Raw genomic sequence first — 26,771 nt, 5'->3', positions numbered from 1 at the left:
TGTGCTTTTGGCAAACAGTGATATCTAGTGACTGTATTCACTAAATAAAATATGTTAGAAGTTCACATTAACGTGTCATAATTTCAGATTCAGCTTAAACTCACATATAGTATTCCATGTAAATAACAAAGTCATAAGGTTTATGGTAATTAAAATGTCAGATTTTGGAATATTGGTCATAAAGTGAAAAACATCGTTTTTTTGTTTTTGTTTTTTTTTTGGTATTGGGGATCGAACTCGGGTTCTTGCACTTGTGCAGCAGGCAATGAAACCACTGAGCTAAATCCCTGGCCCTTGAGTAGAAATAATGTTAACTCAATCTTATAATCCTCATTTATTGAATCCGTTATGTTATGAAATAAAATATAAGAGCTTGTTTTCTCTCCTATTTCCATATATGTAAAAAGTCATGTTGTCTGTAATAGATTGGTTCAGACAAAAATAACTAGAAATGTGGAACTGGATTCATGCAAGTTGTAGGGTGTGACTTTGCAGAGAAAGAATTCAGAGTCTGATGCCTTCTTTGCTGCCCTTGCTACCTTCTTTCCCTTCAACTAATTCTGAACAACCTCCCCTTACACACTACCACCTACAGAAACAGAAAATGTTAAAGATCAGAATCCTGCTAGGGGACAGTCCTTATTCCAGTGCATCCCTCTGCAAGGTCAGAGTCAGGAACAAACACATTGGGGTTCTCGCAACTCTCAAACATTGCTATCAGGTGAAAATTGTCCTGGATTTCCTCTTAGAAGGAAACTTGTCATCAGTGGCAGCAGGGCTAATCACAGAGAGGGTGGGGTCGCGTTAGAAAGGAACTGGACCATCCCATTGCTTTGACAGATGATTACTGACTTCTAAAGGCAGTTTTTCTAGCACTATTCTTTTCAGAAGAGCATCTGATTTGGATTCACATAGCCCTGGAATAAATCCTTACACAGTTTCTCACAAACTATGTGTTTGGGTCCAGTTATTTAGCTTGAGTCTTGTAAATTCATTCATTCATAAAATGAAGGGTCATGGCATAATACTCTTCAGATTTGTCCCTGGAAACACTCAGTGAACACTGTGCCTGACACCTAGTGATCACCAAACACATCTCCTGCCAGAATTGCTCTCTACCGAGACACCTGTAGTGATCCACTGCCTAGAAATTTAGTAGAAGTTTTATAAGGAGGAAAATCAGAAAGAGTAAAGTAAGACTGCTAGGCACAATAAGACAGGAAATTGGCCCCGTAAATTGATATGATGTCTTTGGTATTTTAAAACTTTAATGTTTCAAGGGGTGTAAATTGGCATACTAAGCAGTTTTTAAATTTTATAATTTAAAAAATATGTTGTACAAGGCTTAACTATGATAAAGTTGTTCTTTGTGATCTGTCAATTCCTTTACCCTTTAATTATCTTACATGCTATACCATAATTATCCCTTCCTTCCGAACACATTAAAGAAATTTTTTGTTGTTCTTACGTGTTTCCGGTACATAAATGATTGCACTCCTCATGGAGAGTTGGTTCATGCACCTAACACATCTTAGTCTTTTTCATTCTCCTCCCCTCCCCACCATCTCTTGGTTCCCTTCTCATTTGCAAAAGATGCTCTTATCTATCTTTTATTTTGCTCTTTGTTTATATTTTGGGTTTCTCATGTAAGAGAAACCATTTGATATTTAAGCTTGTGTGTCTGAATTATTTCATTTAACAGGATGGTCTCAAGGTTTATCCATTTTCCTACAAATGACTCAAATTTATCCTTCTTTAAGGCAGAGTACTATTCCATTGTATGTAAATACCCCATTTTCTTTATCCATTCATGTGCTCCAAAGACATTTTAAGTTTCTTAGTTGATTATTTGAATCACTGTCTTGCCTTGCATCCTCTCTTCTTCTCTACCTTTTTGCTTTGACAAACCTAAATTGCTTAAAATGCAGCCTGACTTAAATCCTATCCCTTGTGCAACTGCACCCACACAACCATGTATTCTTGGGGAGAAATACACAGCCATGCTCTCTGGTACTACTTTTAAATTTTGTCCCTTAAATTCAAGTGGGCCCTCAATGCTACAAGAAGTCAGGATATGTTTACCTTATCTGTATGTTCTTTTATTTTGTTAGAGCTGTATTTGATATCTTCTTTCTTTTCAAAGTTCTAATGCGTCCTTTTTCAACTGTATTTTTAACTGATGACTTCACATCCTAATTAGTTGGAAAAAATAGAAGCAATAAAAAACCAATTTCTACTAGCTTCCACTTGCATGATAGCCCCAGCTGTACCTGTGCTCCAGTTTTACCCTGTCTTCTCTCCTGCTCAGTCACTAAACTGAATAGCCCAGAGTCAACGTTTACTCATCCAGTAAACCTTGTCTCTTTTTGTCTACATAGGAAAGGTATTTTCTCCTTTCCTGTGGCATCAGAATTGCCTTGGATTTTTACTCTCAGAATTCATCATCTGGAAACCTACTGATGTCAGGCACTGAGAATATGCCAGGGAGCTTACATTCTAGTTGAGGAAACAGACAATTAACAGATGATAACATGCTATGGGAAATCAGTAGGAGAGCCCATGAAAGAAATTGTATGATCCTGTATGTGGACTGCAGCGTTAAAAAGAATCACCAAGGTAGGCTTCATTATGAAGATTACATTTCATCAAAAACTTGAAGAAAAGGAGGAAGATGCCTATGGTGATATGTGAGGGGAAGGAAAGGGATGCCAGGCAGAGGGCAAACTTGACAAAAGGCCCTAAGCAAAGGGGGCGAAGTGCATTGTGGAAGAAATGCGTAGAAGACAGAGTGGCCTGAAGGAGTGCTAGGGGAGGAAGTCAGACAGTCAGAGGGCTAGGAGGATCCCTGATCGTTTTGAGCCTTTCGTTGTTTATTCTTAGTGAATTGAAACACTACAAAGTTATTTTGAAAATGTTCATTTTAAGAAGCTCTCTAGCTAATGTGTTGAGAACGAATTGTAGTGGCAGGAGAGAGCTCTTCTAAGGTTTTGGGAAATGATGATGGCTTAGTCTGAGGTGGTGGAGGTGGTGGAAGTAATCAGAAACTGGAAATGTTTTGAAAGGAGATCCAGCAGGATATCTAGGAGTGAGTGGAATGTAAGAGAGAACTCCAGGGTAATTCTAAGGTTTTTAGCTTGAGCAGTTGAAAAGAGGAAGGTGTCATCATACAAAATAGAGGAAAGCTATGGTAGTGGTTGGCAGAGGGAGCATGGGTGGGAGAGATCAGGAGTTCATTTTAGGGCATGTCCAGATGTCTCTCAGAGTACAGTTTCTATCTTTAAGTAACTTAGGCACCTGTCAACATCTCTTGAGTAGGAAGATTCTGGTGTGGCAGCTGGGGAGGATTAGGCAGTAGACACTGAAAATTTGAAGTAGAATTGCCTCGGTGGGAAAACCAAATAGAGCCAAGTCTTAGTATTGTGAAAAAGGAAGATCACTCTGCCAGGAGAAGGAATGGATTTAAGGGGAAAGATACTGAGTTTGGTTTTAGGTGTGGTACTAGTAATTCAACAGTGTAGAAATGTCTACTGTATATTTAGACATGTGTCCTGCTTTTTTGTTAAATGCTGGAGATTGTACTTAGGCCCTTGCATGTCCTAAGTATGTGCTGTGTCACTGAACCACCTCCCTAAGCCCTGACATGTATGTCTCAAAATTAAGACTCAAGATGGAATGAAGCTTGGGTTTTGATATTGATTAACTGAAGGATGTTGGATAACACCATGAAAAATTGTTAGGAAAAAAAAGAAAACTAAGAAGAGCCTTAGGTGAATGATCTCTTTCAATGTAAGGAGTCAAAGAATCTAATTTGAGTAATGATGTGGACCTTCATGACATAAAAATTGTAGTTGATACAGTGGAATCTCAAATTTCGACTGGCCTGACATATGAACAACTTGGGTTAATTAGATTAATGCAAGATTCATCTGCCTCTTGTTATCTATAGCATGTATCCAGGTAAACATCCAGATCTCAGCTGTATTGGCTTACACCCCATTTGAGTTACAACCAGCCCTCGGGAACCAATCGAGTTCTTAAGTCAAGGTCTGGTGTAGTTCTTAGTGTTAGAGAACAGACAAAGCAGATAAGCACTGATGAATTTGCCATCTAGGAGTAAATTAGTTTATTTCCAAAGCACAGTGTCAATGGACAGCCCAACTTTCTCTTGATGTCTACTACCACTTCTCTTTTAAAGTCTCATTTAGCTATACATTCTATAATAATAGCTAGTGCTCTTGACTGCTTATTATGTCATATTTTGTTAAGTATTAAATGAATTTATTATTAATCTTTATGGCAGTTCTGATGTAGGTACTGTTAGTTTCTTATTTAACTGTTGAAGACCAGAGATTGCTTTTGTAAGATTGTATAAATATTGGTAGGAAAACCCCCCAAAATCCAGGGCCTCGGTATCAGAATCCATACTTTGAGCTACTACACTATTTTTCTTTCAAATCTTCCTACATGTTGCTTGATAAAATTTAATCCCTTTTGACTGACTGCCTCTAATGGCTGTGGATACTAAGAGCTAAAAGCAATCATTTATATAAAAGAGCTTTATAATCTAGGTAGGGATAAAGGATAACTTCTTAGAATGGTGTACAATACTGTAAGACTGGTGCTGAGTTAAAAAACAAAACAAAACAGGGACAAAGTAATGAGTAGTGAGAAATGAGGAAGAGAGTGGTCAGTCTGGGACCAGGTATTATAAAAAACTTCATGGAAGGAGTAGAATTTGATGTGCACCTTAAAAAATGGGTCTTACTTTGACTGTTGGAGATTGCATATGAATGGAGTAAAATAAACAGACATTAAAGATAGCAGGAACAGCTGGAACTAAGGCGTACATAGAGAAAAGAGGGAGATGTGTTCAGGGGAAAATAAATGGTCCAGTTTAGTTGACTGAACTAGCCAGAATGACAGTGAATTGGAAAGAAATACTAGCACAGTTCAGACCTAACCTTGGGCGGAGATCCATAGAAAACTAAGGTAGTTGCTGTGTTTTGTTTGGAATAGAATTCTGTAGTTCTCAACTATTTACGTCATGATTAAAAAATATGTATATTTAAAGAGATATTTTATTTCTAGAATGCCAGTTAATGAAAACAGAACGACCAAAGCCAAACACATTTATTATCAGATGTCTCCAGTGGACCACTGTTATAGAAAGAACATTTCATGTAGATACTCCAGAGGAAAGGTAAGAGATTTACTTTTTTTCCATTTTGTGAAAAAGCAACAATCACTCTAAAGATGTATTTGTAACTGACTTCATTATCAGTACATACAAGGAAATATATTTGCAACATGCTATATTTCTTAATAGTTTTGTTTCTGGTATGAGCAACCAAAATATTTAAAGATTTAAATACAAATTTAAAAAGACAGTTTTATAATCAGACTGCATTTTAAAAAACTATGGAATTACTTGTATTCATATTTGAAAGTCTGAGGCAAAAGTGATAGCAAAAGGGTTCAAGTAGTTTGCCCTTATAATTGCAAGTGGCTGCTTGAAATCCGATGTTGAGAAGGGTTCTGAAATTTGGTGTCAGCTCTGTGGGGAAAGGAATTAGGATTGATTGGCATTGACTGACTGTCATCGTTGCTGACAAGAGGAGCAGCAGCACTAATTAGCAAGCGGCATACCAGCTTTGTCAGGGCTGTGTTTCTATCTTCCTGATTACAGTCAGTTTTTGTAACCACTTTCCCACTGCCCAGTTCAGGCTTAGTGTTCTTGTATCTGGTGGCCTGAAAATGAGTGAGAGCTGGCAGCCGCAGTCACAGACTTACTTTCCCACTCATGTGTTAGCATAGTTGTCTTAATTAGCAACTTGTGAGCTTATGTATCATTAGCCTTATTTTCCAAATGATTAAGTTTTGTCATAATAGACCTTTTTAGGATTTTAATAAAGACCAAAAGAATATAAAGAAATCCTAGTAAATGGTAGTTTTTTTGGCTTGGTTTTTGTTTTGTTTTCTTTGCTTGTTTTGTGGTGCTGGGAGTTGTGCCCTACTACTTATAAATCCAGCCCTAAAGTATCATTTCAGTAATTCTTTTTGATCAGTAAACTGTTACGTGCAGTTGCTCTAACCAAAGATTGACACTGATATTTTCTTCTCTGAACTTGTAGCCCTTCTCCTTGGCTGATGGGCCTGTGTGTCTTGTGTGCATACAATTTTGTGTGTCCTCGTCCTCACTCCTGCTCGAGTCTCACTCCACTCCTGCGTCATTGCTCGTAGGCCTTTTCACAGACTGAGTTTCCAGTCTGCTTGTACCTTCACCCATAGCCATAGTTGGGCCAGTTTCTAATATCTTTCACATGTGAGTTTAAATAGCACTTTTTCTACAGAACTTTCTTTGTCTAATGTAGTGTAAGTATATCCCCTAGCTATAAACTTACATATCTTCTTATGCTTTTTATACCAAGTATGTCATGACTATAACACTTTCTCGCTAGACTGTGAACTTCTTGATAGCAAGGATCATGTCTTCTTGCTGTGGGTGTTTGTTTGTTTTTTGTCTTTAGCGTGTAGTCTAGAGCCCAACACTGTATTTGTTGACTAACTAAATGAATGGAGCTTTCTCATGTCAATATATATTCTTTGAAAATATCGTTCTTTTAGTGGATTTATAGCATCTCATTGAAGCATGACTCATTTTGCCATTTGTGTTTACAAAGCTGGATTTCTGCCAGATCTTAAGATGCTAAAATCATTTGCTATTTCTATAATAATACCACACTACTCTTCTGAACAATCAGTCTTCATTTGTATTTATGACTAGAAGGAAATGGAAGATGAAATTTTAGCAAAAATGAAAAAGAGCGTATTTATTTTTGTCACTGGAGTGTATTCTATATTCATCTAGAATCTGGTGTTTGGAGACTTTATATAACTTTAATGTCAATGAAGACGTAAGGAGGCCTAGTGAGAGTCACAAAAACTCCATTTGCAGTGTTGCTCCTAATCTAAGACCCTTACGTGTTTTTAACTAAATGTGTAGCTTTATCTCCCACTTATTTCAGTGCATAGGATTGAACTACTTACTCTTACTCAGCAGTCCGTTCTTTTCTCACAAATGTTAGGCTGTATATATAAATGCTTGGGCTTTTAGATTTTAATATTTTTGCCTTGCTCTGTCATTCTATCATTAATACCACATAGCTTTAATTAGAGAATTTTAGAGCACCACTTCCTGTATTGTTTTATATCAAGATGTTCTTAGCTATTCTATTGCATTTTCTTTTTAAATTAAATTTAACTGATAAGTTAAAATGTAAAAATTACATACACTAATGATAAACATGTCATATTTCCATGCATGTGTAAATTGTATAATACTTACATGAGGCTAAATATTTATAGCTCCTCAAGCATTTATCATGTCCTTCAGATAAAACTTTCAAAATCTTTTCTTATAGCTTTTTAAAATGTGCAGTACATTATTGTTACCTGTGGTCATCCTACTGTACACTAGCACACCAGAGTGTCTAGCTTTTTATCAAACTATAACCTGGTACCTATTTATCAACCTTTTCCTATCCCTACCTCCTCCCTACTGTCACTGGCTTCTCCTCATCAGCATTCCACTATCACCTTTTTTAGATTCTATGTGTAAAATAATCATATGGCACTTATTCCTGGCATATTTTATTAACATAATGATATTCGATTCCCTCCATGTTGTCTCAGATGATAGTATTTCTTTTGTTAAGGCTGGAGAATGTTGCATTGTATATGAATATCATGTTTTCCTTGTCCGTTCAACAGTTACTACACACTTTGATTGTTTCCATCTCTTGGCTGTTTTTAATAATGCTTCACTGAACATGGAAAAGCAAATATCTGTTTGAATAACCCATTTCAATTTTTTTTTTGCTAAGTACCCAGAAGTGAGCTGGCTCATATGGTAGTTTTATTTTTAATTATTTGAGCAACCTTCATAATGTTTTTGGTAGCAACTGCACCATTTTACCTTCCCTCCAATGTTAAACAGAGTTTCTGTTTCTTCACATCCCCACTAACACCTGTTATTTTTTATTTCGTTTCATTTTATAATCCCTGTCATAGTGTGTCTGTGTGGTTTTTGATGTGGCATTTCCTGATGATAGTAATGCTGAACATTTTCTCACATACCTGTAGGTCATTTGTATGTCTTCTTTTGAGAAATGTCTATTTAAGTCTTTTATCTATTTTTAAAAAATTTTGCTGTTGAGTTATAGAAGTTCTTTATTTTAGGTTTTATATATATATATTTTTTCAAATAATCTTCTCTTATTCTTTACATTTACTTTTCCTTCTTCTGTGTTTCCTTTGCTACACAGAAGTTTTTTGGTTGACTTGTCTGTATTTGCTTTTGTTCACTGTACTCTTTGTGTCATAGTCAAGAGATAGTTGCCAAAACTAATGTCATGAGTTCTCCTATGTTTTTTTCTAGGAGATTCGTAGTTCTAGGTCTTACATTTAAATCTTTTCATGTATGATCTACAGTAAGGCTCAAAGTTTATTCTTTTGCATGTTGATATCATTTTTCCAGCACCATTTGTCAAAGAGGCTATCTTTTCTGCGTTGTACAAGTGTGGCACTCTTGTGGAAGATCATTTGACCACATGTGCATAATTTTCTTTCTCAGCTCTATGTATTCTGTACCATTGGCCTGTGTTATTATGCCGGTACTATGTTGTTTTACTTACTGTATTTTTAGAATGTGTTTTTAAGTAAGGGAGTGTGATGCCTTCAGCTTTGTTCTTCTCAAGATTGTTTTGGCAATTGAGGATCCTTTATGGTTCTGTATGAATTTTAGGATTGCTTTTTACTATTTCTGCAAAAATAGTTTTTGATAGGAATTGTATTAGCTCTGTTGATCACTTTGCGTAGCATTGACACCTTAACGATATTAAATCTTTCAGTCCGTGAACATAGGATGTCTCTCCATTTATTTGTGCTACCTTTATTTTTTTCATCAGTATTTTGTAGTTTTCATTGTACAGGTCTTTCACATCCTTTGCTAAATTGATACCTAAGTTGTTTTTTTTTTTTGAGCTCCAAAAAATGAGAATTGTCTTAGTCCCATGAACTAGGTAGCTTGCAAACAATAGAAATTTACTTTTTTACAGTTTCAGAGACTGGGAATTCCAAGAGCAAGGTGCTAGGAGATTCAGTGTGCACTGAGAGCCTTCTTTCTAGTTTGTGGAGGATCCTTTCTCTCTATGTTCTCACATGGTGGAAAATGCAAAGAAGTTCCCCAGGTTTTCTTTTGTGGGAACACTAGTCCCTTTCATGAGGGCTCTGCTATCTTGGCCTGAGACCCCATCTCCTAATACCATTTTCTTTGGGCTACTGTACCCCAAATATCTATTCTTTGCAAACCTGGAATTTGTAAATAATAATTTTGTGTTTTCTTTTCTAGTAGTTTTATCTGTAAATTCTGTTTTAAAGCAGGGCTTAAAAATTTTTGTGATGACAAATACACTTGTTTTTTCTCTGATTTCTCTGATTTTCTCTGATTTTCACTTGATTTTCTCTGTGAATGTAGTTAAAATTATTATTTACTGGTAAGTGTAATTTTTTTTTTTTTGGTAAGTATAATTTTTAACATATACTTTATTATGTCATACATGGCCACCCACACATTATTGGCTGAGGTTGGTTTTCTTTTTTACGGCTAAATGCTGTGTCACAGCCATTCCACTACATTCACACTCACATCCAGAGACACATCTCATGTGTGAGTAGATATCCTCCCTCCCCTTCCTGTTCTATCTATATTGAATTATATCTAGTCTCCCAAGTACTGATTCTATACTGTGCTGTCCCATCGCCTATAGTTTTCTCTCCTGTTTGCCCCTACTGGCAAAAATACTCTATCCTGTCTTTTGCTCATGTTGATGATCACTAACTCATGATGTACATCTTCCAACAGTTGCCTTTTGGTTTGCTGTCATCACAAAAATACCATTGTTTTTCTTAGAGTTCCACTGTACTTAGTGTATACTTGTATGATTTTTATCTATGACACTTTATTGTACTGGTTCACAGTAACAAGTTTTCCCCTATCAGACCACAAATCCTTCCTAAGCCTTTGCATATTTGTGCTTTAGTAGCACACATATTTTAATTAAACATTCATTAGAAAGTAAGTGAACAGTTAGGGCAAATTGTTTTTATATGTATATAAAATTTAATTTGTTTCATGAGGGTCTCATTCTGTGTTATAAATTGATTGTATTTTTAATATTACTTAGAAATTTGAAGATTGGTCGTTTTTGGCCCACTATGCTTTTGCCGCCATTTCTCCCTCCCCCAAATGATATAAGGCTTTTGTTCAATTATAGTGAATTGGCAATTTGGGTCAGTATTTCAAATAAGAACTACTAGTAAAGGGCAACAAAATATTACAAAAGAAAGAAACGAAAAAGAAGGCATCAGATAGGCAACAAAGCTGAAGTCTCATGGAACTGGGACTTCAGTGATTCAGTGTTCTTTTTCCTGTCATGCTTGGCACTTCTAGCAGAGATGTAAAGATTTGGGATTTTGAGGAGCTTCCAGAGATGGGAGCCATATTCTTGAATTCCATGCCCTGCCAAAGAAAAGGCATGGTAAATCACTACATTTGGTAGTTCATATTTTAAAGGACTACACCATACAAGAAAGGATAAAATGGAAATAATTTTATCTTGGGAGAATTAAAGTCCAACCTTAAATTATTTCAGTTCTGAAATTGGATTAGATTGATCTGGTTTTATTAGTCTCTTAGGAACCTGCTAAAAGCAACTGTAAATATTCTCTGAGAAAAGATTATTGCTAACTAGGCCTCAAATTAGATGAGTTTTTGTGAACAGTTTGTAAGGCTCATCTAAAACTTCACACACAGATTTATGACAATGTGGCCAAAACCACAGGGGAAAAGAAACAAGAGAGTAGAATCAGATTTGTGGGCTTCAACAGTGGAGTTATCCAGCAATGATTAAAAGAACTATAGATTAGTATGTTTAAATTTGTTAGGGCCGGGAAATTCAGCAGACAGATGGAAAATACAAAAAAAGAACCAAATGAAAATTTAAAACGGGAATAAAATATTTATAGTTATGCGTGCTAATGGATGGTTTTAATAGTAAATTAGACCTCACATTTGGGAAAATTAGTGAATTCAAAGACAGACTAGAACAGAATATCCAAGACCTCACATTTGGGAAAATTAGTGAATTCAAAGACAGATCAGAACAGAATATCCACAATGAAATATGCAGAGATAAAGGACAGAAGATAAAAATAAGAGCAATGTAAGACAAAGCTGATATAGTAAGGTGGCATGCAGATAGATACACAGTTGGCATCTGAGGCATGAGAGAATGAAGAAGAAAGTGTTTGGAGTGATAGTGTTTGAAAACATTCTAAATGGACTAAAGATCAAACTAAAGATTCAGAAGTCCTGTAAATCTCGAAAGGTAAAATATAGAGAAAACTCCTAGTCCCATTGGATAGCTAAAAACCAAAGCCAATGGGAAAGAATACATGTTTTCAAAGAAGCAGTAGTTAGACTGAAAAGGTGACACAACAGTAGAAAAAAATTGGCATGGAATACAGTAATAATTGGGGATAATGGAATGATATTTTTAAAGTGCTGAAAGTAAATAACTAAGAAAAAAATTTTTTCCAAGAGCAAAAGTAAAAATATTTTCAAGTTGAGCATGGTAACTCATGCCTGTATCCGAACATTCTGGGAATCTGAAGCAGGAAGATGGGAAGTTTGAGCCCAGCTTGGGCAACTTATCAACTTACTCAAAACATAAAATTGTTTCTTTTAAACAGCTGAGGAAGTAGCTCAGTGCAAAGGCTCTGGGTTCAATCTCCAGTACTGCATTACAATTTTTTTCTGTCTAAGAGTGGTAAAATTTGTTACCACACCTGCACTAAGTACCTGAGTATTCTTTAAACAAAATTAAAATTGTCCTTGGGCTGGGGATTTAGCTCAGCCTGCCTCACAAGCACAAGGACCTGAGTTCTATCCCCAGTACCAAAAAAATAAATAAATAAAAAGAAAATAAAATTGTCCTAGATAGAAGGAGAAATGCAGAAAGGAATTAAAAATAATTAGAATGGTATGTAAGCCAGTAAATACAAATGAGTGTTACTGTTTTAAATAATAATGATGTACTTTGTCTTTTATTTGGGGTGATGGTAGAGAGGGGGCACTATTGAGGGATAGCCTGTATTTGTGTTGATTTCACATTTTGTAAAATTTTTAAAAACCACCTATCATCTTCTGTTAATGAGAAATTTTACTCACTTTAATAGAGAAGAATGGACAGAGGCTATCCAAGCTGTAGCGGACAGACTGCAAAGGCAAGAAGAGGAGAGAATGAATTGCAGTCCAACTTCACAAATTGATAATATAGGAGAAGAAGAGATGGATGCTTCTACAACCCATCATAAAAGAAAGGTAGAAAATGATGATGCATTCTACTCAGCACAGCGTTTATTTCTCTGGAAGAAATATGATAAAAACTCCCATTTGCAGAGATATCTCAGCCAGTTTTCTTGTGATATGTGTGCGTATGGGTGTTTCTATGCACATGACTCTGAAATACCTTCTTTAGGACCAAATAATTGACGAGCACTTTTGTACTGAATGCCGACAGGGCTCTTGAGGGACTTGGGATTGAAGTGCGTCATAAATCTTCATAACTTAGATTTTCTCCTTGTTTTCAATACCATTTTAGAAACTTAGGATCAAATATTTTCCCTAATGATTTGGTTCTTCTCCATTTGGCATTCTCTTTCTGCAAGCTGAAGCAGAAATGGCAGTGGTGTTCCTGCTCGGTCCCCTCAAGCTTACTAAGTCAGAGGGAAAGTCAACAGTCTTGGAAGTGATAGCTTTTCTTTTAATGACTGTTCCTGAGCCAGTGCTGGCTCACTTTTCCTTTTCTCACGAATACAGAATAATAAGTACCAATTTATATATTTATGGAAATTATAAATAATCCCTCACTGTTACAGAATTATAAATAATGCTTTTCACTGCTATAGAAAATGGAAAAAATGGCTTCCTTAATTAAGTAAAAAATGGTTATTTCAAGATTTATCAAGATTGAGTTGTTGGAAAGAGACAACTTGGGTCTGGGGTTGTATACTTGTAATCCCAGCTACTCAAGAGGCTGAGGCGGAGAATCACAACATCAAGCCCAGCCTGGGCCACTTAGCCCCAAGAAATGGACTGGAGATGTAATTCAATGAAAAAGCCCTGGGTTCACAAAAAGAGAGAGACAGAGGGAGAGGTCAGTACTGTTTGTGTAAGTATATTGTAGAATATATTTGCTATAACATAGATAAATGAATCTTCAAGTAGGAAAATACAGATATTCAGCATATTAACATGGAATTTGGTTTCTGAGACGTTTTTGCTTTGTTTTGGCATTGTTGGGGATTGAATCCAGGTCCTTGCAGTGCTAGGCGAATTCTCTACCACTGAACTATGCTCACAGCCCAAAATTTGGATTAGCACCGGGGTTAAAACTTTTTGGAGTTGGACTCCTGTGTTCAGAACTTCCCTCTTGCACATGCTAAGTGTGTGAACTAAGTGAATTTATACACTCACAACTTAAAGTTTTTGTTTTCATTAAAATAATTTATGCTTGATCTTGGTCAAATGTCTGCATACGTTTGCTGTTGTCTTTGAAAACTCATCTCCTTTTTTGGTTGAGCCGAGTATTACTTAAGGCACTTTATCTTACCTTGTTCCTCAGTCAAACAAACAAACAAAAAACACCTCACCTAGCTTTATCCACCTACTCACGAATAAGAAAGCTCCTTTCGCAGATGTGTATACACAGGTCCACAATGAACTTGATATTTGACTGCATTGGTAAATTTAAAGTCAGGTCTCAATTGATGTCTGTCCTGTTCAAAACTAAGCTATATTAGCTTTATCCTGTTAAATTCTTTAGGATTTCTAAAAATCTCCTTAACAGATCAGTAAGATGCTGTTAAGATAGAAATTGAAGATGGGAATTTGTAACACTCTAACTTGAAGTGCTGTGTCTAATGAACAGAAGAATTTTGGAAATGAATATGAAAATTTGTCAGAAAAATTTGAATAAAGAGACAGAATTTTATAATGTATGAAAGTGGAAAAATGTACAAAAGACTTCTTTCTGTTAAGGTTGGTTGTAAATGATGATTATAATGGCATAATACATTTTCTTCTTTTCACAATTACCAACGTAGATATTCTTAATAATTCATCACCATCACTAATTATCCTGTGGAAGCATTTATTTTGTATTTGTTTTGTGGTACATCCTGAGCAGTACTTTTGTATGTCTCATCTTTTTTAATCCACGTAAGAATCACGTGAGGTAGGTACTGTGATAGTTGAGCCATCTAGCTGGGCATGGTGGTACATTCCTGTAATCCCAGCACCCTGTGAAGCTGAGGCAGGAAGGATTGCAAGTTTGAGTCCAGCTTGGGCAACTCTACTGAAAATAGTTGTCATTGGATACTTAAAGAAGTTGAATATTTAATCAAGCATATAAGATCTTTTAATTATACACTATGCAACTTTAATATACAGCTTATTTCTTTTTCTTGGTTCATATATATCGAATCTGTAGTTTCTGTAATTACAACCAAATTAGATTAGAAATAAAATCATACAGATTATATTCTTTTGATTACACTCTTCCTCAAAATATGGAGAACTGTTGAACTTAATGCAATGCTTGTATGTTAATTTTCTCTTAGACACCCTTGAAAAAGTCAATAGAATGTTAATATTAGGAAATAGTGGTAGAAAGTGGGGACCTCAGATTTTTCCCCAGGTCAAAGTCCTGGCTGTGTGTGTGATGATGGGAAAGGTGTCTTAGTCCTTTCATCACTCATATCTCTCATCTATAAAAGAGGGATAACAGTGGTACTTAACTCATAGTTGTAAGGTTTAAAATGAGGGCCTGTGCAAATATGCCAAGTCCTCATACAGTACATATATAATGAATATTATCCATCAGTCTTGCCTAGTGTTCTGCTTTGCCACACGAAGACCACATCTTTTCAAACAGATTGTCTCAGAATTATTTACTAAAACTGAGTCTCCAAAATGAAGAAAAAGCAATATTTTAAATTTATTTGGGGCTCACTGTCTTAACCATATCTGAATTCCATTGTTCTTGATTTTATTTCATTTTAAATGAATTAATTTAAAGTCGTTTTGAATGAAAAAGTATGGAAAAATAAAATTTGTATCACAACCTGTTCTATAATGAACCTAATGACTTAGTTAAAGATGGCAAAATGTTACTGTCATTTCTGTTAAGAGAAATGGCTTCTCTAGAACTGTATTCTTTATGAATGTCAGTTATCATGAAAAGAATTGAAGTTCAGATGTTTTGTTTTAGCCTATGACACATTAAAACACAAGCATATCTGCATAATTTACAGGGTACATTTTCTTCTTCCCTTTTTTTTTTTTTGTTACCGGGGATTGAACTCGGGTCCTTGCACTTGCACAGCAGGCGGTGGAACCACTGAGCTAAATCCCTGGCCCTCTTCTTCACTTTTTGAAAATAGTCACTAGATTAAGAAGATAGCTCCCATTTACTGATTGATTATGGTAGCTGTGCTGAAAGTGGTCTTGATATTTGTTTCTTACTTGGAGCAGATAGGTGATTACTTACCATAATTGTGGAATATTGCCACAGAAAAAAAAACCTCTTAGAAAAGAAAGGATAAGGTGGTAGAGAAATGAGACAAGGGCTTGGTAGCCAGATTTAAGTCCAGGTCTATATTTGAATTAAAATATGATGTTTCAGAGGAATTTGATGAGAGGATTCAGAAGTGACTATACTTAGTCTGCCAAGCTGCCTGTCTTATATACCCACCCTGTCAGGTATATGAGGGGTACAGCATATGAGGATAAAAAGCTAATTGGAAATCAAAGCTCTACTTAATTTTTAACTATTCAGTGCAGGCCTTTCTGGGACCAGGTGATTACAATGATTTATACCTCCTACATTCATAGAAAATGTAATTTTAGGATTTGATTTTATCACCTCTGCCCAGCCCTTCCATATTAATACACAGCAATGGCTAGAATGTAGAGAAAGAGATCAGTGTTTGTGTGCAGGGGATGGGGGTGGTAATTGAACCTGCCTACTGAGGAGGAAAGGGTGACATAATGGATTTTGAAGTTGGCCAGGGGTGAAGTTCAGGGGTGGAGTGCCTGCATGGCCTGAATGATGTCCTGGGTTCTATCTTCAGCCCTCCTTGGAGGCCCCTGAGACAGGAGATGTGGGCCAGTATTGTGGACAGAAGGCAAACTGAAAAAGGAGGACCGTGTTGCCTAAATGAAATTTTGAGCAATAAAAGGATATTATGACTGGGTTATGAGAAAACTGTCTTTAATCTATTTATTCCCATGGGACAGACTACCCCAAGTTTAATGTCTTAAAACAACAGCAGTGTCTTATTTTAATGATTTTGTTGTTTGTGAGCAGTTCTGCTCATGGATCTTTCAAATGACTCCCATCAGCTGACACGTGGGCCTCTCTGAGAAATCCAAGAAGGCCTTTCTCACATGTTTGGGGAGTGATGTGACTTTTGGTTGTGGTATTCATAAATCTCTAAACTGAGTTTACATTTAAGAAAGTAAACAGCATACAGTTAGGTTCCTTTCAATCAAAAGCCCATTAAAAGAATAGTAAGGGGATTTCAGAAGGAGATAGACCCACAAAATGAAAGCTGGAAGAGGGAGGGAGATACAGTGCTAAGCAAACAGTTTTAGAATTTTGGAAGTTTGTGGAAGAATGTTGATTGGTAGAGCAGAGCAGAAGTCCACCCAGAGAGGAGTGTAGAGAACAAAGAGTAGTCTGCCTGGAAAAATCTTGGAAATTGTTCAACTTAGGAATGAAAAATAAAACTGAAAACAGGCAGGTTCATTAAAAGACATTCTTCTTAGAGCTCCCTGCTCTCCTGTTCTAAATTACACCGGTTGCTTTCTCAGAAGTTACAACTACTTCCTTCCTTAGATTTCTTTTCACTGAGCTCCAAGGTTGTTCTCAACATTTCTTATACATACCTCTTTTTCTTTCTTGGATTCCATCTCTATTCTGCTTTAATACCTTCTCAGATAGCTCCTTCAGCCATCCGTGGTGGTGCATGCCTGTAATACCAGCCACTGAGAAGGCTGATGCAGGAAGAATGCAAGTTTGAAGCCAGCCTGGGTAACTTAGCAAGACTCTATCTCTTAAAGAAAAAGATTTTGAATAGCATGTGTAAGTTCCTAGGTTCACTCCCCAGTACTGGAGGAAATAAAAAAGCTCGTTCAAAAGTGTGGCTCCCTTAGGCATATTTGGAAATGTTGTGCGGGACATTTCTGATTATTACAGACAGTGTTCTGAGGGTAGCAGCACTACTAAGTCCTTGGAAATAGGTGAAAATCATTTTTCCCGTATGACCTTTCATTTGACTGATAATTTGGCTGTGAAATAAATTCTTGGTTAAAATTCTCCAGTATCTGGAAACTGTTTAAATTATTCTCAGCATCCTTAATTGCTGATAAGACAGCCAATGTCAGTCTGATTTGTTTTTCAAGGATGCTTAGAAATTATAAAATTTGTTTTTGCGTGGCAAATAGATATATACATGCTACCAGTAAACTATGTCAGATATTTCATTCATATTAGATCTTTTAATTTGTGTTTTTCAGACAATGAATGATTTTGACTATTTGAAACTACTAGGTAAAGGCACTTTTGGGAAAGTTATTTTGGTTCGAGAGAAAGCAAGTGGGAAATACTATGCTATGAAGATTCTGAAGAAAGAAGTCATTATTGCAAAGGTAATTGTTTACAAGAGTTGAAGACTAAAGTTTTGCTGGCAGTGAGCACATGTGTTTATTATGATCACTCATGAATGATAAAGTATATAAATTCCATTAAACAGTCAAAATATTGATGTAGGCTACTGCTATACTAATGGATATTTATCAGTAGATAATGCTAAGATTTTCAAAAGTTTATAGTGTACATAAATTATATTAAAACTTATTTTCTTTTACTGAAATAGAAATTTTTATATTTTATGTGCTTGGGAGATTGTTTTTACTGTATATCTGTGGTCTGTATTATTAATTTTACTAGTGTTGCTTTTTAATATTTCCCCCAATGTTCTGAATTACTGAATAAAAGATTGATTACAATAGTATAAATGATTTTGTACTTACGGAGTTTATATAGCATTGAGTGGGAAAGCATCCAAAATACATTTGAAAATACTAGAATAATTAAGCTAAAAGAAACAATAGTCTTTGAAATTTCTTTAGAAATCTTAATCCCCCACCTCATAGCTATATTTATTTTTCTTAATTTTAATTTTTATTGGTACATGTTTGTAGTACTTGCTAATAATATTCATCATGGAAAGCTTTTTTTCATGTTAGACCTTTACAAATATTTAACACATTAATGGAATAATTTCTTACTCAAGAGTTCTACATTGAATACCAGTTCCCTCAATAGGAAAATTTGACCTACTTTAAAATTGATGTTCGCTTTCTCTCTTAATCAACAAATGACACATAATATTATGGTAAACCTTATAGACTAACTTTCAGGTACTTTCGACCAAAGTTGACTCATCTGGAGTGTGTTGCTCCATACACTTCATGAAACTACCTATATTCCTCCATCATGGCATATTTTCTTCAGTCTCGGCTCCACAAGTCTGCATCTCCCATTAGAAGGAACGTTTTGCTCTGTAGGTGTTGAGGCCTGCATTTACACCTTACCTGATAACCTTTAAGAACCAGGTGTTTGTGGAGTTGTATTTGGGTATATTGGGGGCGTATGTGCTCATCACAATGACTGGGGCTAAGAGACACTTCATGACAGTTGCCAGACAGAAACCGGGCATGCTGAATATCCTGCCATGTATTGACAAGCCCCTTGGTGCCTTAGTTTGCGCATTTGTAAAATTGGTAGGATGAAATCCACTGGATGGGAATATTAGGAGGCATAAGATAAGGAAAGTATTTAGCATACACATTGTACTTGTTATTAATTAAACTGAAATTTTTTCTGGAAGGTAGTAGGGTATTGTAGGCTCTCTCACTAAATGATCTCAAATTACTAAAATTTTTATACTTTCATTTCTTTATCCACAAAATGGAGATAATAACACTTATCATTGTTGTTAGGTTTAAATTAATAAAGGTAATAGTATTTACCATCATAATAAAGCTTTAGAAATTACATATGGAATAAACTTAAGATTAGAACAATATGAAATGAAAATATATGATAAATATTTGCTATTATCACTGTCATTACCTACTGTGTATCAAGCATCGGTAAATATAGTTCAATTTTGTTTTCTTTTTGTAGTCTGGCCTCGGTGATCTATTTTTATCAGACTTGAGAACACCCTATTAGACCCTGTATAATTCACTAATTGTACTTTTTTGAGTATCTGTTCATATTTGGGTATATTTCACAAATGATAGACTATCCTGATTAATATAGTTCCTTTCTGTTTCCCCCAACAAATCTATTAGTTTCTTAAAAGAAAATGTACGTATTCCTAACAAAATGACCAGTATGAAATTTTGGAATGTGACAAGAGCTGAGATTTAGTCCTAATGTATTCTTCTCGGAACATCGTATCGTGGAGAAAATGATCTTGGTGTATTCTCTTACAGGTGGCATTAACCTTTATCATTGATTAAAATAATGTCCACTGGGTTTTTCCACTATAAAAATTACTATATTTCCCTTGTAATTAATAAATATATTTTAGGGGAAATATTCTGACACTATGTGAATATCCTGTTTCTTTTAAAATGTTTTACTAATTTTAATACCTGCCAGTGAATCTTGTCTGTAATGGTAATTGCTGTGGCATTCTAATGATCATTTTCTGTTTTCCTTATTTCTTATATATTTATCCTTAATTTATCTGAAAATTGGTCTAATCTAGCAATCTTTTCAAAGAATCAAACTTTCATTTTGTTCATTTTGAAAAATTGCTTTTTTCTATCCTCATATTTATTCTTTTTTGTTTTTTGGGTACCAGGGATTGAACTGGGGACCTTGTGCTTGCGAGGCAGGCAGCGGCACCACTGAGCTAAATCCCCAGCCCCCTCATATTTATTCTTAACTTCTGCTAGCTTTGGTTGTTACTTTGTTCTTTTGTTGTTAGTTCCTGAGGTTATAAAGTTAGGTTTTGACTTGAGACCTTTCTGACTTCAGTTTTTGGTGATGCTGAGGATTAAACACAGCCTTTCACACCAAGCTACATCTACAGCCTCACCCAACCCCCTTTTATGAGATCCTTTCTATGAGTCTCCGTGTGTCACTAAATTGCTTAGGCTGACCTCAAACTTGAGACCCTCTTGCCTCAGCCAGAGTGCTGGGATTGCAAGCATTTGCTACTGTGCTACTGGTGATCTCTGTTCTTTTTCATGTATTTATGTAAGGGGTGATCAAAAATACAGTGATCACCTAAAGTTTAAAAAAAATTATAGTAAAAGGAATATTGCCATTAATCTCCTGCAGAATATTCTGAAGCAATTCTGGCAGTCGTTATTCATGTGAATGGTGCTGCCATATGCCACCCGAAAGAAAGGCAGGCTGGAAATCACTGCTGTGTGTCCTCATCCACTTTATGCACCAGATCTGGCACCGCAACTTCTGGCTTTTTCCCAAAGTAAAAATGACCAGAAAGTTAAACATTTTAAATCAATTCAGGACATTGAGCTAAAGACAGGAAAGAAAAGAAACTCTTTCTCCACAGATCTGTTCCTACCTCTTTCATTTATTGGTGTGTTAAAATTGTATCTTTATGTATTGTGTGTCTAAAAACAGAAACTACTAATTCTTTTTTTTTAGAAACTACTAATTGTTAAGTGCATTTATATCTTAAATTATGTATGAAAAAGATGACATTACAATAATAACTTCTGTATTTGCCATACCTTTTTTTTTCTAGAGATCTCAGTACAAATTCAAGTTACAGTTGAATGTCCTTTTGTTTCAAGCTGAAGGGCTTTTCTTCAGCATTTCTTATAATGCAGCTCTAGTAGTAAGTGAATTGCTCAGCTTGTTTCCTGAGAATATGTTCTCTGTGTGCGCGTGCGCGCGTGTGTGTGTGTGTGTCTGTGTGTGTTGTGCTAGGCGTGGAATCTAGAGCCTTGTGCACACTAGGCAAGTGCCCTACCATTGAGCCATACTTCCTCCTCATTTCTGAACCATACTTTTACCAGATACAGAATTCTTGGTTGTCTTTTGTTTTTCATTCAGCACTTTGAGTATATCAGCCTGCTCTTTGACCTCTTTTGTTTCTCATTTCTGAACCATACTTTTACCAGATACAGAATTCTTGGTTGACTTTTGTTTTTCATTCAGCACTTTGAGTATATTAGCCTACTCTTTGACCTCCTTTGTTTCTTGTTGAGGATCCCTTATATGAGTTACTTCTCTCGCTGCTTTCAAGTCTTTGTTTTTGAGTGATTTTGATTAGAATGAGCCTCAGTGTGGATCACATTTATCCTGCTTGGGGTTCGTTGAGCTTCTTGGATATTTATATTTGTGTCTTTTATTAAATTTGAAAGTTTCAGCCATTGTTTCTCTTAATGCCTGGCATTCCACAATGCGTATGTTGGTCTACTTGAGGATGTCCCCCTGGGCACCATCACTTAGGCTCTGGTTCCTCAGTTGTTTTGCCTTTCAGTTTGCTGTTCTTTTACATCTCTCTAACTTAGGTCTGCTTTTGAATCACTGTAGCTATTTTCCATTTCTAAAAATCACATGTTAGCATGGATCACAGGACCCAAAGGCACTAATGTGCCACTGCAATTCAGATGTAGCCCGCTGTCCAGCCTTCCATTCAAATACATCCATCTTACAAGTGGTTTTTATGGCTCAAACTTAGCACTGATCCCAGTGATGAAATTTGAATTGTCCAAAACCCAAAAAAACCCAAGCAGGTGTGGTTCATCTTTCATACTTCTATGGAGAAGAAATAAGAGCAGTTAGTTTTTAATTCTCTATGGAATATCATGGATAGCTCCTGCTGAATTTATTCATCAGAATTTTATAGTTTGGGTAGATCCTTGGATATTTGATGTATTTATCCTCTGACCTCTATAATTCGTATGTGTCACTACTACATTTAAGTTGCTCCTGCTTGTTTATAGGTTTCTGATATTATCATAATATCAGTATAGTATACTTTCATACTCAGGAACCTGTATCAAGTTAGAATCCCTTCTAAACAAATTATGATAGAAAGATGGTGAATTCATATAACAATATAATAGATGAAAATTGGAATCATTCCCAGTGGAAGACATACTAGGTTTATTTTGTTTCCCCTGAAATTAGGACCAAGAAAAAAGCATTATCAGGATCAAACATGAGTATTATTAGTCTCATTTAGCTCATTGTATTTTTAGCAGTGTTGAGACTGTACCAGGTACTGCTGAAGCTATAGGTAGTGCTACAGACAGAGCAACCAGTGTGCTTCTGTAGTACAGTAGCTGAGGTATTCCCTAATCAGGCATAACATCCTTCCCAATAGCATATTCAGGCAAAGTGGATGTAATGTGTTCAAACACTCTCACTTACATCCAAATTTTACTTTAATCCTGTCACCCATTTCATCCTCAGACCCTCCCTGACTAACTGTAGGCCCTGTTAGGACTTTACCACCGGTTTTGGAATCACATTACACTGGACTCTTATGTCAAGGACGCCCTAGAAGCCTTCTTCTTTACCCCTGTTTCATCCATATATGTGCACATGGACTTCAGTCCCTAGCGAGGGATTGGTCCAAAACTGGTTTCTCTGTAAATTCTGATTCTGATTAATTTGCCTCAAAAATGAGATTCATCGTTGTCATTTTTGCATCCCAGTTTTTTATGTTCCTTTAAATTAGGGTATGATGAGTGTGTTTAGAACTTTCAATGTTGGGGAATCAACAAGTACTCCCATTGGTCCACCCAATTATTGATAGTGCTGCATTAAGTCCTTTGTGTCAACTTCATCAGTGTCTACTTTATTCATTCCTTTCTTTAGTGACCGTTTAAAATTTTGCCCTCCTGGCTTAACTGCTTTGATTATCCTTTAGGTCTTTCCCTATTCTCTGAGTCAGTCACTCCCATTTTCTTAGCATCTATAAGAGCCATGGGAAGAAGCTAAAATATCTGATACAGCTTCTTAATTGTTGCTTGGTTTAATTGCAGTTAGATTATATCAAGTGCTTGTGTAGAAGGGTCCTCTTTAGTCAGGATATTGACCATGACATGACTAAGGGGCATATGATTCTCCTAATGATCATAATGCCAACCTCGCATGGCTTTCATATGCAGCATATCAGCCACGCCATCTGGAGGTGCCATTTAGCATTTAAAGGAGAGGAGGGAAGACAACTCCCCCTTTCAGGATAAACAAACTGCAGTGGCTGGTGCTCAGTCCTCTGGAGTACTTGTCCCCTTGGAAACAATGTATGGTATGTTTGGATCATGTACATTCATCTGGTATTATTCATTTGTAAGTTGTGGGTCTTGTATCAGCCCAAGCAGCTGCAGGGTTCAAAAAGCAAAGGTATTACCAATAAATTAGTCACTTAAACTCCATTTTAGTAAAAGTTGTTTTGAGAACCCGATGATACCAATCCACAAATTGGGGTAACTCCTTCATACCACCCCATTTTTATTGGTTTTTGGTTTTAGCATTCCACCATCTTTACTACCTTCTTGGTGACCAGAAGCCAAGAAATAGTACAGTGTCTTGTTTTTCATCATAACTTATCTTTGATAGTAGCCCTGGGGCTGGATGCCCTAGCTTTTATGGTGTGAAATTTGAGCTTTTTCAGCACCAGTGTTTACCTTACTCTCCTTTACTTTCATTTTAGCTAATAAAGATATAAAAATTACCAGTAGATTGTGTACTGTACTTGTTTCTCTTTTCATGCACTTTTCATGTATCCAATGAGCCAGTGCCTTGAGTTCTGGTGCTGTCATTTCCAAATTTGATTTTATGTGTAATGCATTGCTGTTCTTATCCCTGGGTGACTTTGTACTCATTTAGGCAGGTAGATTTATCATTACCTGTCCTGTCATCCTTCCTTGTTCTAAACATTCTAAACATTGTTTTTGACATGTTTTAGAGAGCCCAGAGTTGAAATACAACTATTTAGTATTTCTGGGAGATGTACGTGCCCCTTGTTTGTGGTTGCCCAGGCTTGTTTAGACATTGGCTGGGAGTTTTGAACATAAAGAAAATAAGGTACAGAAAAGCATTTACATGAGCACTTGAACTACTTTCATACCTGTCCAGAGGAAAAACACATGAAAATGTACTACTAACCAAAATACAGTTAGTATGATTTCATTGTTTAAAGGACCGCCCCCTTTCTGTCTTTTTCCCACTTTCCAGTTTATTCAAGAATACTGAAAAATTATAATGGATCATTTAAAAATATTTTATTTCCTAAAAACTTTTTGGCCTGTTGTAATGTGCAGGACCCTTCTTCTGTGATGAGAGAGATGGGTAGTTACCTGAATCTCAGTTGAAAAGGTTATGTAAAAAGAAATTATAATAAAAGAGATACTTTGCTTTTCAAAAACAAAAAATAGCTGCTCTGACAAACGCTACTTTTGATATCAGCTGTGTCAGGGTCCCCTAAGACCACTCTGTAGGCTCAATGTTTCAGGACTCACAAGAGTCAGAAATGCTGGTGTGTACTTACGGTTATGGCTTCTTATGGTGACCTGATACTGATTAAGGCCAGGAAAGTCCAGGAGAAACCAAAGTGCATGCTTCCCATTGGATTAACAGAAACATTTAATTCTTCTAGAAACTCTTATGTGACAACCAAAGCAGCTTTTCTGAGCCTGGTGTGCAGTTTTTATTGGCAGTCAGAAACATAGGCAAGATGCACCTGCATAACCACCCTGAGCTGCTCAGATTCCAGCTCCTAGAGCCAACTCAGACCCACAGCCTTCATCATTCCATCATTAGTATAAACTGTCTAGTCAAACTGATACCATACAGTCCTAGATCTCAGGCATACAAAAATACATCAGAGAGAACACTATGATTTGTCCCCCAGTGGCTCATGAGCTGGAAGCTTGGTCCCTGGTATGGCAATGTTGAGGTAGCAGAACTTTTAAGAGGCAGGGCTTAGTGGAAGGTAATTAGGTCCTCAGGAGTGGTTTTTTTTTTCTTTTTTTTTCTTTTTTGGTACCAGGGATCGAGCTCAAGTCCTTGTGCTTGTGAGGCAGGTGGCAGAACCACTGAGCTAAATCCTCGACCCTGGTCCTCATGAATGGATTACTGCTGTCTTGCGGGACTGAGTCAGATCTCATGGGACTGGCTTAGTTTCTGTGAGAATGGATTGGTTTTGAACTTCACTTTCTTGGCTTTAGGCTCTTGCTTCCACTCGCTACGTGACAGCTCTTGCATGCATGCTCCTTCCACACTCACCTATTTATCTGCCACGTGATGCAACTAGTGGGGCTCTTGCCAGGGTCCTGGTGCTGTGCTCTTTGGACCTTCCAACCACCAAAATAATGTGTCAGATAAACCTCCTTTTAATATGCATAGCATTCAGCTTTGGATATTAATTTTTGTTACAGCAACACAAAACAGACTAAGTCAGAATATTTTAAGAGATCAGAGCTGACCAAAAGCCACTGCTGAAGATTGGCCTTCTTGGGGAATAAGCAAGACTTGAGCAACTCAGTCTTGCGGTCTTAACCCTTTCCTACACATACATTCATTAAAATGCAGTATCAAACCAGTGTTTTGGATCAGTCACTGGCACCTCTTTCTCCTTGGACTCAATTACTGGTGAACCCTATCCAGAATCTGTTATCTGTGAGGCTGTTTGATCCCCAACTCTTTTATTTTTTACTTCAAGACAAGGTCTCACTAAGTCACTGAGGCTGGGCTCCAACGTGTAATCTTCCTGCCTCAGCCTCCCAGAGTATATTACTTGGGATTACAGGCATGTGCCACCATACCACCACTTTCACAGTTTTAAATAAAATGATGATGGCCTGCTCACTGAAGGGGGAAATCTTAGCAAGCATTTGTAGGAGAGGAGGAAGCAGCCTTTGAGACATCATGGAGAATGTTCTGAGTAAAGGCAGTAGTAACTGAGAAGGCACTGAGGACAGAGTGTGCTTTGCATGTTTTCTGAATAGAGAATAGTGTGCCTACCATAGCTGGTGTAGAGAAAATTGTGTAGGGTTACTTTAAATACTTTTAGGTACTGCATTATAAAGATATTAGTTATTACTCTGAATGAAATAGGCAACCATTGAAAAATTTTAAGTAGTATAATAAAACGATCCAGTTTTCATTTCAGTAGTGTTACTTTGGCTGTAGTATTGCAAATAGCTGTTGAATATGAGTGACAAATTGGAGAGGATTGGGAAAATAAATAGGATAAAGAGGACTATTCCATTCGTCTGCCTCACATCCTCAAGAAACAAAGTCTTGGGCCAGGGATTTAGCTCAGTGGTTCCACCACCTGCCTCGCAAGCAGAAAGACCCGAGTTCGATCCCTGGTATAAAAAAAAAAAGAAACAGTCTCCTGCCATTAATCTTCTTTCTATGAAAGAAGTTAGATGTAAAAATTCATTACTTAATAATTTACTTGGGATAAATATATGGAAATCTGTATTTCAAAAGCAACTTTTATTATATATCCCAGCATTTCTAGGCTCTTGATTTATAATTAAGATCAGCAAATGGATTTTTTAAAAAGTATCA

The 26,771-nt window shown here is 36.4% G+C and overlaps 1 protein-coding gene across 10 annotated transcripts in view; it reads left to right on the top strand.

The window, feature by feature from the left end:
• Positions 1-26,771, top strand: part of Akt3 (AKT serine/threonine kinase 3) — a 259,832-nt gene that overhangs the window by 145,979 nt on the left and 87,082 nt on the right. For 9 of the 10 annotated variants that reach the window (XM_004853513.4, XM_087194057.1, XM_087194053.1 and 6 more), the window contains 3 exons: positions 5,089-5,200; positions 12,298-12,442; positions 17,702-17,833. In XM_004853513.4, coding sequence (XP_004853570.1) covers positions 5,089-5,200; positions 12,298-12,442; positions 17,702-17,833 — 389 coding nt within the window. Of the gene's footprint in view, positions 1-2,378; positions 2,617-5,088; positions 5,201-12,297; positions 12,443-17,701; positions 17,834-26,771 lie in introns of all 10 variants that reach the window. The other variant, XM_021265538.2, reaches the window with a different exon arrangement.

The sequence above is a fragment of the Heterocephalus glaber genome, unplaced genomic scaffold (genome assembly GCF_053883595.1).
Source record: "Heterocephalus glaber isolate CG9 unplaced genomic scaffold, H.glaber_assembly_v1.0 deba00001600, whole genome shotgun sequence".
NCBI lineage: Eukaryota > Metazoa > Chordata > Mammalia > Rodentia > Bathyergidae > Heterocephalus > Heterocephalus glaber.
This window is presented reverse-complemented; position numbering and strand designations above follow the sequence as displayed.